The 15,267-nt window shown below is 35.4% G+C and overlaps 1 protein-coding gene across 7 annotated transcripts in view; it reads left to right on the top strand.

Annotated features, from left to right (window-relative positions):
- Nucleotides 1–13,494, top strand: part of SGCE (sarcoglycan epsilon) — a 31,454-nt gene extending 17,960 nt beyond the window's left edge. For 4 of the 7 annotated variants that reach the window (XM_059818442.1, XM_059818444.1, XM_059818441.1 and 1 more), the window contains 8 exons: nucleotides 621–693; nucleotides 1,517–1,715; nucleotides 3,390–3,552; nucleotides 6,899–7,110; nucleotides 7,857–7,883; nucleotides 8,598–8,786; nucleotides 10,394–10,437; nucleotides 13,000–13,494. In XM_059818442.1, coding sequence (XP_059674425.1) covers nucleotides 621–693; nucleotides 1,517–1,715; nucleotides 3,390–3,552; nucleotides 6,899–7,110; nucleotides 7,857–7,883; nucleotides 8,598–8,786; nucleotides 10,394–10,437; nucleotides 13,000–13,016 — 924 coding nt within the window. In that variant the 3' untranslated portion in view covers nucleotides 13,017–13,494. Of the gene's footprint in view, nucleotides 1–620; nucleotides 694–1,516; nucleotides 1,716–3,389; nucleotides 3,553–6,898; nucleotides 7,111–7,856; nucleotides 7,884–8,597; nucleotides 8,787–10,393; nucleotides 10,438–11,271; nucleotides 11,307–12,999 lie in introns of all 7 variants that reach the window. The other 3 variants (XM_059818439.1, XM_059818438.1, XM_059818440.1) reach the window with 2 other exon arrangements.
- The last annotated feature ends 1,773 nt before the right edge of the window (nucleotides 13,495–15,267 follow it).

The raw sequence follows: 15,267 nt of genomic DNA, 5'->3' as shown, positions 1-15,267 counted from the left end.
CCCTAAAGTTACATATTCCAGGATTTTTTTAAAAACTAGTGTTGGAGCAATGCTTGTGAATCGATTCATGGAGTATGACTTCAGTGGGGCTAGAGCTAAAAATAAATCCCAATCCCAAAGATCAGATTTGCTGGGATGCCAACACTCTCTCCTTTAAATATCTCCATCTAGTTTAGTTCCCTAGGAGCTGTCAATGAATATAGATCTTATGGTATTGGTAGAGGGGGTGGAAGGTGGAAGGGGAAATGGAGAAACCAGTCTTTGCTTATGGTGGTTCTTAAAGATAGCAGGAAAGAAAGAATACACATGTATGACAGTACACTTTTATCTGGACCAAAATATATTATATTCATATATATCCCTTGGATAATTTGGCTAGAAACCGGTTGAGAAAATTTTGGTATCCTGATTTGAAGGTAGTACTGCATCAAATAAATTGATCTTACCTTTCAAATCTTATATTAATGAATGAATGTTCATACATTTCAAAATAAGGAGGCAAAGCATTTAAAAAGTGATAAGTATTTCTAAATTATCGATTTAATTTTCATTGATGTTTCATTTACCTGATTTCCATATTTGCATTGTTGTTTTGCAATCATTTTTTTTTTTCACTCTAGATCACTGCATATAACAGGCGTACCTTTGAGACAGCAAGACATAATTTGATCATTAATATAATGTCAGCAGAAGGTATGTACAGAAAATAGCATGTTGGTTTGAACTGAACAAGTAAAAACATCTTATGGGCTCCTATTCTTTTAAGATTAAAAAATTAATGTAAGATAGTTGTCTGGTGATCAAGCCAAATGTGGAGGCACAAAGGGGAAGTAAGAGTTTTCCCTCTTTTGATTAAATTTGTTATTTTTATCTAAATTATTTCTGTCAGGTAAGACTATCATTCCTCATTCATTTTAAAAAAAAGTGTGTTTGCTTTTTTGAATAATTAATTTCAAATTTTTTCCTTGTCTTTTCAAGTGGACCTTACATGAAGGATTTTTCTCTCTCTCTGCACGTTCTTTATGCAGAGAACAATCATACAGGCAGATTCAGAAAACAACAGATTATGGCATATTTGGATGTTTCAATTTAAAAAAATTGAATAGTTTGTGTCCTTAAAATTAGTTCTCTTCATCATATTTATATATTTATAGTCTGGAGTATTGCAGATTGGAATTCATTGTCACTGCAGATCAGTTTTGACTCCAAGATTAGCATGAATGTAATTTTATCTGTTTAATGAAGATTTACCAGCTGAGACTCTTTTCCTCTAGTCCGCTCCTTCATCTCCCAGTTGCTTTATAAATAGCCAATGGTTTTCAGCTTAACTAACAGCTAATAGTGCTAACTATTTAATTAAACATAATCACATTAAGTACAAAATGAGCTAGTTCAAATACAAGATTTTTGGAAAGATGTATCAATCTTGAAGTGGTATTATGTTAATCATTACTTCAAATTCTTTGTTATGGAGCCTTTGTTTAAGGCAAAACTCTTCCTTTTTCATCACAACTAGATTTTCCTTTACCGTATCAAGCGGAGTTCTTCATAAGGAATATGAACGTAGAAGAAATGTTGGCAAGTGAAGTTCTTGGCGACTTTCTTGGAGCAGTGAAAAATGTGTGGCAGCCAGAACGCTTGAATGCTATAAACATTACTTCAGCCCTCGACAGAGGAGGGAGAGTTCCACTCCCTATTAATGACATGAAAGAGGGGTAAGCACATGTGTCAGTCTAATGTTTTTGCTTTATTCTTTTTTTTCTTACTGAAAAGCTTAATATTTTTTTTTAGGTTTTCTAGAAACTTTGCAATTGCTGTTTTACATTTTGGAAATCCAGATTGGTATTAGATATGAAAAGTTTTACTGATGTTCTGAGCCCCCGTTACACCATGGGTTTATCATGTTAGATACCATTTCAACAGGCGACAGTTTCTATATATTGATTTTACAATCCAAGGAATACTAATGAATTCCATTAATTATAAACAGTTGGTAGTAAATAATTCCAGCTCTAGTTCTGAGCAGTTGTTTGGCGTAGTTTTCGAGTATTCAGTAGTTCCCAATTCACAAAAGTCAACATTTTGAAGCAAGGTGTGATAGAGCATAGGTTATAAAGATGCTTAGATTTCTAAAAGCATTTAACATGTAACAGTGTCATTTGTAGCTGTGCTCTTACTTAGTGAAATTTAGTTATGTGCTTCAGGAGCACTGTGGACTTTTATCTGAAAGTGGTAAGCTGAGGTATCTGGGGAATTTAGGTTACTGAGTGTAAACTGCAGAAATGTGCTATTGCCAGTTGTGATTCGTAACCATAAATTCTGTTCTGAAATATGATACTTCAATTAGAAACTAATAAGGATTCAGTCTTTTCAAAATATGGTTGTGGTAGTGCTTTTCTCTGGCGCAAATAAAGATGCCTAGTTATTTTTAGATATTTTGTGTCAAATAATATCTAAGAAAGGGATGAGGGTTCAAAATCCGAGGCATGTGCAGAAAAGATTGTTGTTTCAGAGCTCTTTTGTTTATCTAGAGTTTCTGAGCACATCTAAAGAAGGAAAGCGACTTCTGTACTAGCCAGAGTAATAGCAGAACCACTTAACACAAGCGGCTACATTTTAAACATTTAGTCAGATAATGCCTTTTATACTGAACGGCAACTATGACCTAATTTATGTTTCAGGATCCATTGATACGTTATTACCTGGTGCAGCAGACTGTATTTTCCAGCAGCATTCTACATATTTAAACATGAAAATGAATAATAGAATTAGTGCAGTAGCTCTTATTTTATGTACTGTAATGCTAAAAGAAGTATTACATTTACATTCCGCTTTCAGTATTCTGCAAATTTTGTTGGCAGTGCATAGCTACAGTATGGAATCTTTTAGGAGAAGCTGGGGGCTTTGGCAGCTTCATACTAGTATTAGGTTTAGAAAGAACTAGTCCTCGTGAATTTTGTTTGAAAACATGGGGAGAACTTCTTTAAAAATACTATACTAAGCAAGACTGAAGATTTCCTTAAGATAAAATTATACTCTGTTAATGCAATTTTCAAAAGTAGTACAGATTTACTTACATGAGGAACTTGCACTTGGAGCTCTATGACTTCACAGAAATTGACAACTCTAATGGTGAGCAAACATTTACATTATGCAGCAAAACAGATAAGTAGTAATAAGTAGCTAGAAAAATCCTTTTGATTTCAGTCTGTTATTCATATGCTTAGATAAAGTATACTATCAAGAAAAATAATAAAAAAGTAGTTTTAGTCTTTAAAGCACAGCTGCATGTTACCATGAACAATAATAATGCTTGGAAGAGTACATCATTGTCCTTCGGGGATTTGTGACAGGTATCCTGACAATCTGTCACTCATCTCTTTCTGCAGTGTGTATGTTATGGTTGGGGCAGATGTTCCATTCTCTTCGTGCTTACGGGAAGTGGAAAACCCACAAAATCAGCTGAGATGCAGTCAAGAAATGGAGCCTGTTATAACCTGTGATAAAAAATTTCGTACTCAGTTCCATATTGACTGGTGTAAAATCTCTCTGGTGAGTTATTTTGTTACTGCATAAAAATTATGTTTGTAGTAGTACAATATTTTATGCCAGGCATGATTTAGGTAAGAGTTTTGCCAGCCTGGCCAGACAGCTCGGCCAGATCCTACTTTATCATGACTGATGTCCATTGTTTTCCATCTAGCAGACACTCTTAAGATTGTGAAAGGATTTTGTTGTGTGGGCTGAATTCTATTAGAATTGGGCGCCACTGAAATCACCATATTCAGTTTCAGTAGTGGTGATTTATACAAATGGCCAGAGAACTCTAGGGCTTACAGAACTGCAAGTAATGAGAGAATTACTTAGGTAGGTGTGGTTAATTTAATTCAGCGTGCTAATACTGCTAGTTATGCTTGCTTTCTTAAAATACATGTGTGTAAATATATATTTTCTCAAATAATGAGTCTACAGCCATGACCAGTTAAATAGTATTTCTATGCTGTTAAAAAAATCCTTCTGAAAATTGTCTAAAACATATTTCATGTTAAAAATGAAATAGAAAAAGAAAATAAGATAGTGTTGTCTAATGAAATCAAAATAAATGGGAACATTCTTCTCAAATACAAGAAGAATGATAACTGAACACTAGACTATTTGCTGTGGAAGAAGTGTAATTCCCAAAGAGGCTTTTTAAGGTTATTTTTGTTTAGTTCTGGTAAGAAAAATCAAGAAATGATACAGCATTGGAAGAGAACATTGCATATGACAAGTTTGAACATAGATGATGAAAGTACATAAACATAGATGATTGTTGAGCTACTTCAGACATTACCCAAGAGGAAACTGAAAGGGAGATATGAAAGACTTGTAAAATTCAAAAAAATGTGTTGAGTATGAGAAAAGGTATTAATACAATTGATTGGATAACTTCCAGCCTTTTCTTTCTATACACTGTAAATTAGCAAAGCTGTTAGACAGTGGAAAATACTTGTTTTCAAAAGAATATCCAGATTATTTACTGTTTATTGGCTTTCTGTTGATAAATTGCAAAAGGGACATATGTACACAGCAATACTTACCAGCACCTGAAAAATAGTAGAAGGCAGTCAGCCTTGGTCAAGAACAAGCTATGTAAAGTCTTTGATTTCCTTCTACAAGAAAGAAGTAGAACAGAGGTGCAGCATCAGATGTCGTTTCTTTTTGGTAAGTTTTTTTGATACTGTCTCATAAACAAGCTAGGACCTAGTGGAGAGCTGGTTGGATAGCCATAATCATAGCAGAATTATTAATAATTCCTTGCCATTCTTCATTAATAAGCTAGGTGATGGAATGTGCTTATTAAATTAAAATTGCAGGCCCCAAGAAACGTAAAGGATCTGCATGTGCATTGAAGAACAGAGTACAATTCAGAAAGGTCTTGAGAAATTGGAGAAACAGCCTTAGGAAACAGAGTGAATTTCAAAAGGAGCAGCAGAGGAATGGTGCACTAATGCAAGAATAATCAGCAGTACCCATGTACAATGAAGAGCATCTGGTTAGGAGTACTTCCCAGAAAAAACGTCCGATAGTAACAGTGGCTCGTAAACTAATCATGAAGCAGTGTTGTCATGCTGTTTTGAGAAAAGCAGAGATTGTGTAGCAGGAACAGGCTCTCAAAGAGAAGCGTAGTTTTCTACAGCAGCCTACAACCCAACCTTCTTGAACTTGGCACTTGTTTTGGCAGCATGCCACGATAACTGAATTTAAACGGTCTTAGAGGGGTTTGCTGTTGCCAACAGCATTGCTGCTGCACGCTGTAACCTGGTGGATCACAGGGAAAATGGAGCCAGGCTTCCCTCTATCTAATCACAGGCTGCTCTTTGCAAGGCAAGCCAAGGGGCAGGAAGTCCCCCAAGATCCATGGACTGGGAGGGAGTTGAGCTCCGTTTCCCATAACCACAACAGATACTAGTGAAAATACAACCATCATATCCTCTTCCTCCCAGTTTTTGTGAGGTGATGCTGGCGGTTAGCACCTAAATCAAAAAGTAGATTTAAGCTTGTGGGTCCCAAATACTGAAAAGAGAGGTAACTTAATACATGCTTCCTCTTAACGCTGCTTTCTGATAGCTTGTTCTCGCACTGTGTATGGGCTTCTGTCAGTCACATCAGTAGCTGCATACATCTTTTTTGTGCGTCTGCTTAGGGCTTGACATTCAGCTAAGCAGCCAGGTAGAATTCATAACGTAAAATATACTGCAGAATTTAGTAAGTGAAGAATACATAAATGATTTTTTGTCAAACTGTCTTGCACTTAAAATATGTAATATACACGTGTATGCATTTGAAGCTCAACGTAACATTATTTCTAGCATTCCATGAAAACCTGTTCATCCATTGCATAAATTTTAATACAGCATTTTATGACTGAAAGTGTCAATTATAAAGAAATTACCATCAGTTGCAAAATTTCTCAATGAACAGGCAAAAGGTCAAGCAAGTAGGCAAATACAATTTATTTTCATTAATGATCTGGAGAGAGTTTTAAAACTAACACTAATAAAATTTAACAGTAATATCTAACTGAAGATAACAAGAAAATGGAGGCAGAAAATTGAAAAGTCATGTGGGAAAGGCAGTCAATTAAATGCAACAGGAAATTCAGTAGCAAGAAAAGGTTGTATTTCTACGAACGTTAGATACAGACATAAAAAAAATAAATTATTTGTGACCAGGAATGCAGCCTTCTGGAGGTTAGTTGAATTAGGAGGTAGAAAAACCTTGGAACTCTGGCTCTGATCAACTAAATGCACATCTCATGTTGGGGTGCTTCCTGCATCTGGTGGGTAGGGGAGGCAATAAAGCTGCTCAGTCCTCAGCAGCTTGGTTCATGCTTCTTGCTTTTTTGAGCGCTGGATGCAAAGCTCAATAGGAAGGAGGAAGAAAATCCATAGGTACTCCACTCATCTGTATCACCTTCATACAAGAGAGGGCAGTATTGTTATTTAGGAAGACTGATAAGAAATGGATTAATTCATCAAAAAGAAATCACTATCAAATAATTAGTTTGCAATAAAAGTATTTACTGAATTTTTACTGAAATACTATTTGTGTGAGATATCCCTAAAATTAATCTGTAAAAAACATACTATCTCTGGTAGGCACAAAATAAATTGATAATGTGATAAAGTAATAAAGTGATATTACTTTTCACATTGATCAGAAGCTTTCAACAAAATGTGAGGTTTTATTGGGTAAAAAAAAGTGATTGGATGAAATTGTATAGAATTTGTCAAATGTGTAATATGGATTTTTCTATATGTTATGGCTGGTTAAATACTGCCTGGTTTTACACTCTGTTACTTTGTTACATAATTGTCTTTTTTTTTTTTCTTTTTTTTTTTCCCCTGGGTATCAGGTTGACAATACAAAACAAGTTTCCACCTTTCAGGAAGTGATTCGTGGAGAGGGGATATTACCTGATGGTGGAGAATACAAGCCACCTTCTGATACACTGAAAAGCAGAGACTATTACTCGGATTTCCTAATTACACTGGCAGTGCCCTCGGCAATAGCACTGGTGCTTTTTCTAATACTTGCCTATATCATGTGCTGCCGACGGGAAGGAGTGTGAGTACTTTAACACACTAATAAGTAATTGTAGACTTTTCTAAGATTATAATGCATAGAAGACTATTTGTTAGAAGAATTCCATTCAGTTCATTAAAAATATTTAAAACAGGCCAAAAGATATCTGCTTGAAATATTGAACTATTTCTCATCTAAGCACATAGAGTAATTTCCAAGAGAATGGATATAGGGCCTTTAATTGTTCTAGTTGAAAGGGTTAAAAATCTTAACATACGCAAAAAGCTCCACAAAATCTCCACGTATGCACAACTCTCCAAAATGCCCCAAACAAATAAAATACTAATAAAGGATCATTGATTCAGGAAAATATTAAGTAATTTCTAAAATGCTAACTTCTGTAAAATAGATCTGGGTGAGGATATGAACTGAATTTAGACATAAAAGAAAAACACAAAAAAGCAAAGCAGCAAGTAATGTAATTTCTGCCATTTCTTACACAAACTATAATTTCATTTTGTCACAGAATTTATTTTAGCCAGAAGCTTGTTCTTTAACTTGCATTTTCATTTCTCTGTGTGTGTCTGTGTGTGTGTCATCAGTATCACATCTCTATACGTGCGTTCATTGAGGCCTCATCATAAAACCAGTTGCAAATGCTGCCAAGTTGCGTTTAGCAATAACCTTGTCAGCATTTCTACATCATGTACTATTTTCATCATCAGATAGATTTAATGTTCCAACTATCAATGCTATTATTTAATTCATAAATTTTGTTTTGTTTTTAGGGAAAAGAGAAACATGCAAACACCAGAGTAAGTGTCTTCTTTCCTGTTATTTTTCTTTTACCATTTAATTTTCATTCTCAGTAGCTTGTCATGCTTCATACATGTGTGTCATAATCTTCTTTCATTCTCTCTAATCCATGGTTTAATTCATAAATGTGAAAGCTGCTTTTAAATCAGAGTCTTGGCAAGGATAGAAGACCAGAGTAAAAAGGGTTTGAAATTAACGACTGTCAATTCAAAATAAAACAGTGCTGTTAGAAAAAATATGTTAGTATGTAATTTATACTTCTGGTTATTGAACTTCCCAGCCTATGTCTTAAAGGCAGTGGACAGGAGAACAAATATCCTGGAAGGTATCCAGTGCCTATACTATGGAGTGGTTTAAAATCAATCTGAGTTTTTATGAATCTACCACAAGAATCAGGAGTTAACCAAAAACTTTTATTTTAACTGCAGCAAATAAATGGAACATTAGCAGGAAATGGATCCAGTCTTGGATCCTATGAAAAATACTTATCCAGACAGCAAAATCTAATGGAATAATTACTGCCTTAAAAATGAAATAAATCTAATATTTATTAAATTAACTATGTAAAGGTTTACTGTAATTGCTGCACTATAAAGTCTGTAGCATGCATCAAAGTCCTTGTATTTTTAAGAATAATAATAATTGTAAAAGTCCATCCATTTTGATAGAGCATTTAAAATACATATTTATGATTTTATTTCCTTTTGACATAGCATCCAGTTGGTCCACCACAGTGCTATACAGAAATCAACCAAAGAGCTTCGTGACATGTCTAAAAATAGAGAGATAGCATGGCCTCTTTCAACGCTTCCTGTGTTTCACCCAGTTACTGGTGAGATTGTACCACCCCTTCACACAGACAGCTACGATAATACCAGTATGCCACTAATGCAAACACAGCAGTAAGTATCTAGATTTTACTTTTTTAATACTTATTATGTTGCACGATTAAACTACAGATTCCAGTGCTTGTCATCTAAATGTGTTTATTATGGAGGTATCAATTAAGACTCTGTAGTTCAAGATTGCTCTGATGTTAGCATTTCAAGCAGAAAGAAAGGCCTTCTGTTACAAAACTAAATGGCTGGATTTCAGTCTGCAGGGTTGGCAAGAAGCTTTGCGTGGAACAGTTACATTTCTGCATATTTTGGAGAAAAACTGCTTTTGACAGATGAGTCAATTAAAACTGTTCTATTTTAGACACCCTACCTCTTAACCCCTGTGTTTGGATTTCTGGTATGAAACTACCACCAACCTGGTGATAGAAAATCCAGACTTTATAAGTATGTAGTCATGTACCTGTCACACACGGTTTATGTTTGAAATGTTAACATTGAACAGAAGAGCATATTCCATTACACAGACAATATATACAGACTTGCCAATGAAGACATTCAGAAGTCTTGGCCGTTTCCATTGTTGCCGGCCTCCCACCAAGACAGGAACCAGAAAAATATTCACTTCTATTCCTAAGTTCATTTATCAGTAACTTAATGAAACTATTGAGACAGACCCACCTAGTGCTTTGCACATGTTCTAATTCAGACAAGTCGGTTGTGCTGCAGAAAAAAGGCATTTCTAGAAAGGTTTTGTTGAGGAGTCAGGGGTTGAGCAGATCTGAGGCAGTGGTCTCTGAAGCGGCTGGTGTTTTTCAGTGCCGTGCTATGATAGTAGCTCCAGTCAGTAGCTCCTCAGCTGGCAGGCCTGCATGGCCCCAGTGATATTAGTCCAGTGCCAGCACTAACCTGGCCCTAATTTACACATGCTTGCCCTGAATTCCCTTCATAACGTAGATACGTGCTAGAAGAGTGTTTCTTTTCCCTGTCCCAAAGCTTAATTCCCCAGAAAGTATGGCTGTATAAATTATCCCTGTACAACTGCTGCAAAGTGCTCTGCCCTGTATTTTATGGTTTCTTCTCTATTCAGAATAGCAATTTTTTATGACTGGGGTGCCAAAGCCTGTACCAAAGGCTTTCTTACGTTGTATACAGAGTTTTTATCTCCTTCACTTGCATTCCAACCCCTAATTCCTTTCTGTAAAAGCAACCTTAATATCTGGTAGCTGTTAAAACAGACACTTAAGCAGGACACAAAAATGTTACTTTGCCTTGATAAGTGAACTGGTCTGATGTGTAAAACTAGCTGACCATTCATTTATTCCACAGTCAATAATTAAGTTGCAAAGGCTGTCACCTTTTCTCTATTCATCACTTACGGGAACCAAACTTTGCATAACATCAGGAGCCTCCAGTGATTCTTGTTACCTCTGGCATTTCACCAAGTCTGAGCTTTTGAACCTACTTGACAAGTGCAATAATAGTAACTACCCCTTAACACTAATTTTCTTTCTTTAACTGAATTGGCTAACCTTTTGACAACTGTATTGGCATAGTGAAAATGGATTATTTCTTTCTAAGTAAAACTCCAAATTTTAAATACTGAACTTTTATGCATAGCATACTTCAGAGTTTGTATGGAAGCATTAAAGACATTAAACTGTTTTTTGTAGGAACCTGCCACATCAGACTCAGATTCCACAGCAGCAGAGTGCAGGTCAGTACTGAGAAAATACTGTAACTATTAAGTGACCAGTGTGGAGCAATCACTAGTCAAAACACACACATGGACAGTGGAAACCATTTTCAAATATAGTAAAGTATTACAGCATTGCCATTCCAGAATTTTTTTGATACATCAGTGAAAATCTTGCAATGGGATTGATTAAACAAGTAGGAGAAATGCTACGTTAGGACTCAGCATGAGACACTGGAATCTGGTACAGCTAAGTTGGAAACCTCCTCATATAAGTAGTTTTCTGTTACAACATGAAGTTACAGCCAGATTCCTGAATGTGGTTACACTGTTCAGATTCTCCAAAACTTGACAGGAAATTAAAATTTCTAATTCCCGCCAATACTAGTTAAGCTCTGAAGGAACTCTTTATTGCTGTTACTAAACATAAAGAGGTGATATTGGGGAATCTGTGGTGAGGCAAATATCCATTCTGCTGGTCTCCTGTGTCTTAGTCATCACTTTTACATCATTTTCACAAATCGTAATGTACTGACTGAAGTGGTGAATGATCCCATTGGAGTATTGCGTAAGGCTGATTGTTCTCTCTAGTTAGTGTATCAGGTCTGAGAAAAAGCTACAGCCATAGCCATATAGGAAAGGGGATAAGGATCATACAGGGAAAATGTAGAGGCCAGAGTATAACTTTGAATATTTAAAGAGTATTTAGGCAAAACTCCAGATACATACGTATTGAACATAATACAGGAACTACAGCTCCAAGAGGAAGATTTGTTTTAACTTAAGGGTTACATAAGCAACTCTTTCTTTTCATTCAAAATCCTTCTTCTTCATTACTGCTTTCGGGGATTAAAGGAGAATTTCGTATGACAACATTTCAAAGATTTGAGGCAAGTATATAATAGATGCTTCTGCCCATGTGTTGGTTTTTTTTTTTTTCTGGAAATTAAAAACACATTTATAAAAAAACACCTGACTGCAGTTCTTCTAGCTTTGCTATTTGTGTGCTTTATTATACCTATACTGGAAGTGGCAGATGGCCCTGGCAGTATCCACCCAGAGCCTCCAGCACTGGTTTGGGTTGACATTTAGCATAGCACTTAACTCTCACTACTGCAGGCATTCTGTCAGCGGAATAAAAATGTCACAGAGGTCAGCTCTTCTGTTATGACTGTTTTCTTACAAGAATCCCCGTCTGTCTTGCAGTAAAAAAGATCCAAAATCACCTGGTAGTACTGTATGTTCACAGCGGTGAGAAATTTTTAAAAAGGTATGAAATGTAAGTTAGCATGGGTTTGTCACCTGCAAGTCGCACTGAAGAACTGCCATAAAAATGGATCTTAAAAATCCTCCTGTGTCTGTAGTACATTATTTTGGTAGAATACACTTGTTCTTTCATATTCATCATAGACGCTGCCTGCAACAAGCTCTCAGAAATCGGGGGGAAAGAAAATGTATTTGGGACAGACAATGTTTCCTCCTGTTCTCTTAGTTTACAATGACACCTTCCTTCGTAACTCAGATGCGCAGATGACACTGCGAGGACTTCCATGACATGATGGCATATGCCTCTTGCAGTTTATCTTCTAAAGGATATCTATGACTCGTGTTGTCAGAAGGTTAGATTTTTAGAATGTTACAATTTAAAAAAAAAAATCAGGCGCTCCTGAGATCTTTAGTAGCATCTGTACAAACTTAGCAATCAATTTTATTGATCTGTTCAAATAAGAAATTTATGGAACTAAAACACTTGAGGCTAAAAAACCTATAGAACTAGGCATTCATTGTTTAATTTTCTTCCTTTCCTACAGAGAATCCCCAATAATATACTCAAGATTATTAACATGCTATCAGTTGCCACCATAAATAAGAAGATCTTTCTATTTTAAAGCTTCAGTAGACCTTACTTAGTAATCTGAAGAGCAGACCATGTCTAATAATCACTATCCTCTTAAGGAACTATCTGAATCCCCAATAAGAAACAACTTTTTTTTAACCATATGTAAAATGCAGACTTAATAGCTGACATAATGCTTGACTATTTCACTACGTTAAAACATAATTGGGAAAGAATTTTATGTAAGGTGACAACTCACATCTAGCGTTTATGTTACACTGCTGAAAATTGCTACTGGTCTCCAATATGAAAAGGCATATTAAGTTTTATAATTGTCTCTCTGTCGATTGACAAAACTCATGAGGACATGTAAGCACCTTAAATAGAAAAAGTTTGTAGGATATTCCTATAATGCAAAAGACTAAATATTGCATGTACACTGTATACTGGATTTTCCATTTTGAGCTTCACAGTCTCCTTATGAAGCCTGTTAGATCCCTAATAGAGAGATAAATTTCCAGTTAAACAATCTTTTCCCAGATTTCTCCTTTCCCAGAAGAAAACAAGTAAAGCTTTTCCACGTTTATGTTGTCTTTTGGTCCAGGTTGTACTTGTGTTTCTCCAATGTGGTTGTTGATAAAGGACTAATAAATACTATTTATGTGCTGTGCTACCAGTTAGCAGTTCAATATTGTTGAAGCATCATATGCCACTGATGCATTATGTAAATTCTCATCTATTTGCAGGTAAATGGTATTCCTGAGGAAAGAAAACTAACAGAAGCAATGAACTTGTAATCAGAGAAAGCAGCAAATTGTCTTATTTCCTTATTTGTTTTGATTGATGCATGAGTTTTTCTGGTGTATATTGTGCATGCCTACATTATTCAGATGATTTCATTGCCAGAGAGTACAATCACTTCCGTATAACTAATGATGTACTGTATCCTTTTGTACTTTGGACATTTTTGACAATTTGTAAACACTGATAACTTTTTATATTTGTTACGTTCAGAAAACAATCTTTCAAATATATGTATTAATAAATATCAAACTTTATTCTGTCTTGTGATCTCTCCTGAAAGTTTTAACAGGGAAATCAAAACTTCAGAATAAGCACCAGATTCAAGGGATTTCAGACTCTGTTCAATGGGATGATATAATTGCCTTACATTTGCACACAAAAAGCAGTAGCGTATAAGCATGAAAACTTGTGCAGTGTGATGAGGCTCAGAAATAGTATTCCGGATTTATTAGACATTAATTTTGTAGGTATTATAAAAATTTAATGAGCAAAGTTTTTTTTTTTTAAAAAAAAAAAAAAAAACAAGAAACTAAAACTATTCCTGTTGACAGTTGGATTTCTGTTCCTTTACCAGATATTTAACCTATTTGACAACTTGTAAGCAATAAAACATTTAAAATCTGTCCATTCATTCATCTGGTTGTTACAAGAAACTGTTACAAACTACTGTAGGCAGAAATTAACGTCTGCAAGTAATCAAGGGTAAATTTTGTTATGGTATGTATGGGCTAACTTTTAACTCTTTAAAAACACTCTTTAAAAATTTGTGATATTCCTGATGCAGTTTATTTTTTATATCCTCCACATTCTTTGTTTTATTTGGAGCAAGAAGAGTTGTGGGAGAACTAGCTATCCAATAAACCAAGAATTATTTTTTAGCATCTTAAAAAGGAATTGATTAAATACATACTTCCCTGGGAGGTGGCTACTTTGAGAGGTGTTTGTCTATGCAGATGTAAAGCTTAATAATATGAACCTTGTTAAAAGGAACTGAAGTGAGGTTTCCTTATTTTTCAATTGATGGTGATAATTTATCTCCTGACATTGTTTGCATATTTTAAATGAGTTTTTCTAATGCTTCTTTAAATCCTCAAATACAGTGTAACACAGGACTTCAGGGTCTCCAGCTGTAACAGCTCACACCAACAGTTCTTGGGGTTTTACCTCAAAGCGTCATACTGTTTTAAGCTGACACTTACTTACGCGTTGTCTTTTTTCTGTTAATATTTTCTCTTTCTGAAGGTGTATGTTCATCAGGACATTGCATGGTAAGCAGAAAGCTGTGTCTGCTTTAAAATTGCTAAATGCGGGCTACATTTCCTTGGCTGAGGTTTCTGAGGTCTCTGCTAAGAGAAATTCTGCGTAACTTGCCTAAGAATTTAAGACTGAGGCTAAAAAGAAACTGTAAAATAAGGTTGTTAGAGTTTGTAAAAAGACCAAAGTAGTCACTGGCTTTTTTTCTTTTTACAGTTATGACCCTCTTCCTTCAAAACACAAACCCTTATTTTATGTTCACTTTTAAGCAAACAATGCTGTGTTTATAGGCTTTGACCTGAATGCAACACCTTGGCAGATAGTTAAAACAAGTCCTGAGCTGCCTTTTAGACACATTTTGTGCAATAAGTATAACTATTGCAGCAAAGTATATAATCGGAGCTCGGTCGTTGCAAGCCTTAAACATCAGTGTTTGCAAGGCTGCCCTAAACACTAAGCACAACCCACAGAATATGTTAACAAATGCATCTAGCCATAGGAATAGTGCCAGTGGTTATTATACTATGAGAGGTAGCTCAAGCTACAGCAGTGTAAGTTGAAAAATTAAGTCAGTTTCTGAAACAGCTGGAATAAAGAGCCATTCCTACTCTCTTTCAGTGGCATGCATCATGCCTGCCTACCTACCTCATCCAAAAGGTACCAGGGAAGAGATTTCATCAGTCAACTCCTCCTTTCTTCCAGCGGCTTGGCTGGCTATTGGTGAAAAGTGATTTAGAAAACTGCACACTGAGATTTACAGTAAATAAAAAATTTACATCTTTTATCCAAGCTGTGGAAAATTTGAGTACAATCAGCATTTGGTTTCTACTAGTTTCTATTAGTTTCTACTACTACTTTCAAATGTATGAGCTGTCAGTGCTTTGAAGCAGAAATGAATGGAATGGATTTTAAATTATTTTTAATGCAACATAAGACTAAACTTTGCAAATAGTATT

The sequence above is a fragment of the Gavia stellata genome, chromosome 6 (assembly GCF_030936135.1).
Source record: "Gavia stellata isolate bGavSte3 chromosome 6, bGavSte3.hap2, whole genome shotgun sequence".
In the NCBI taxonomy this organism is placed as follows: Eukaryota; Metazoa; Chordata; class Aves; order Gaviiformes; family Gaviidae; genus Gavia; species Gavia stellata.
Note: the sequence above shows the minus strand (reverse complement) of the source record. Positions and strands in the feature narration are given on the sequence as shown.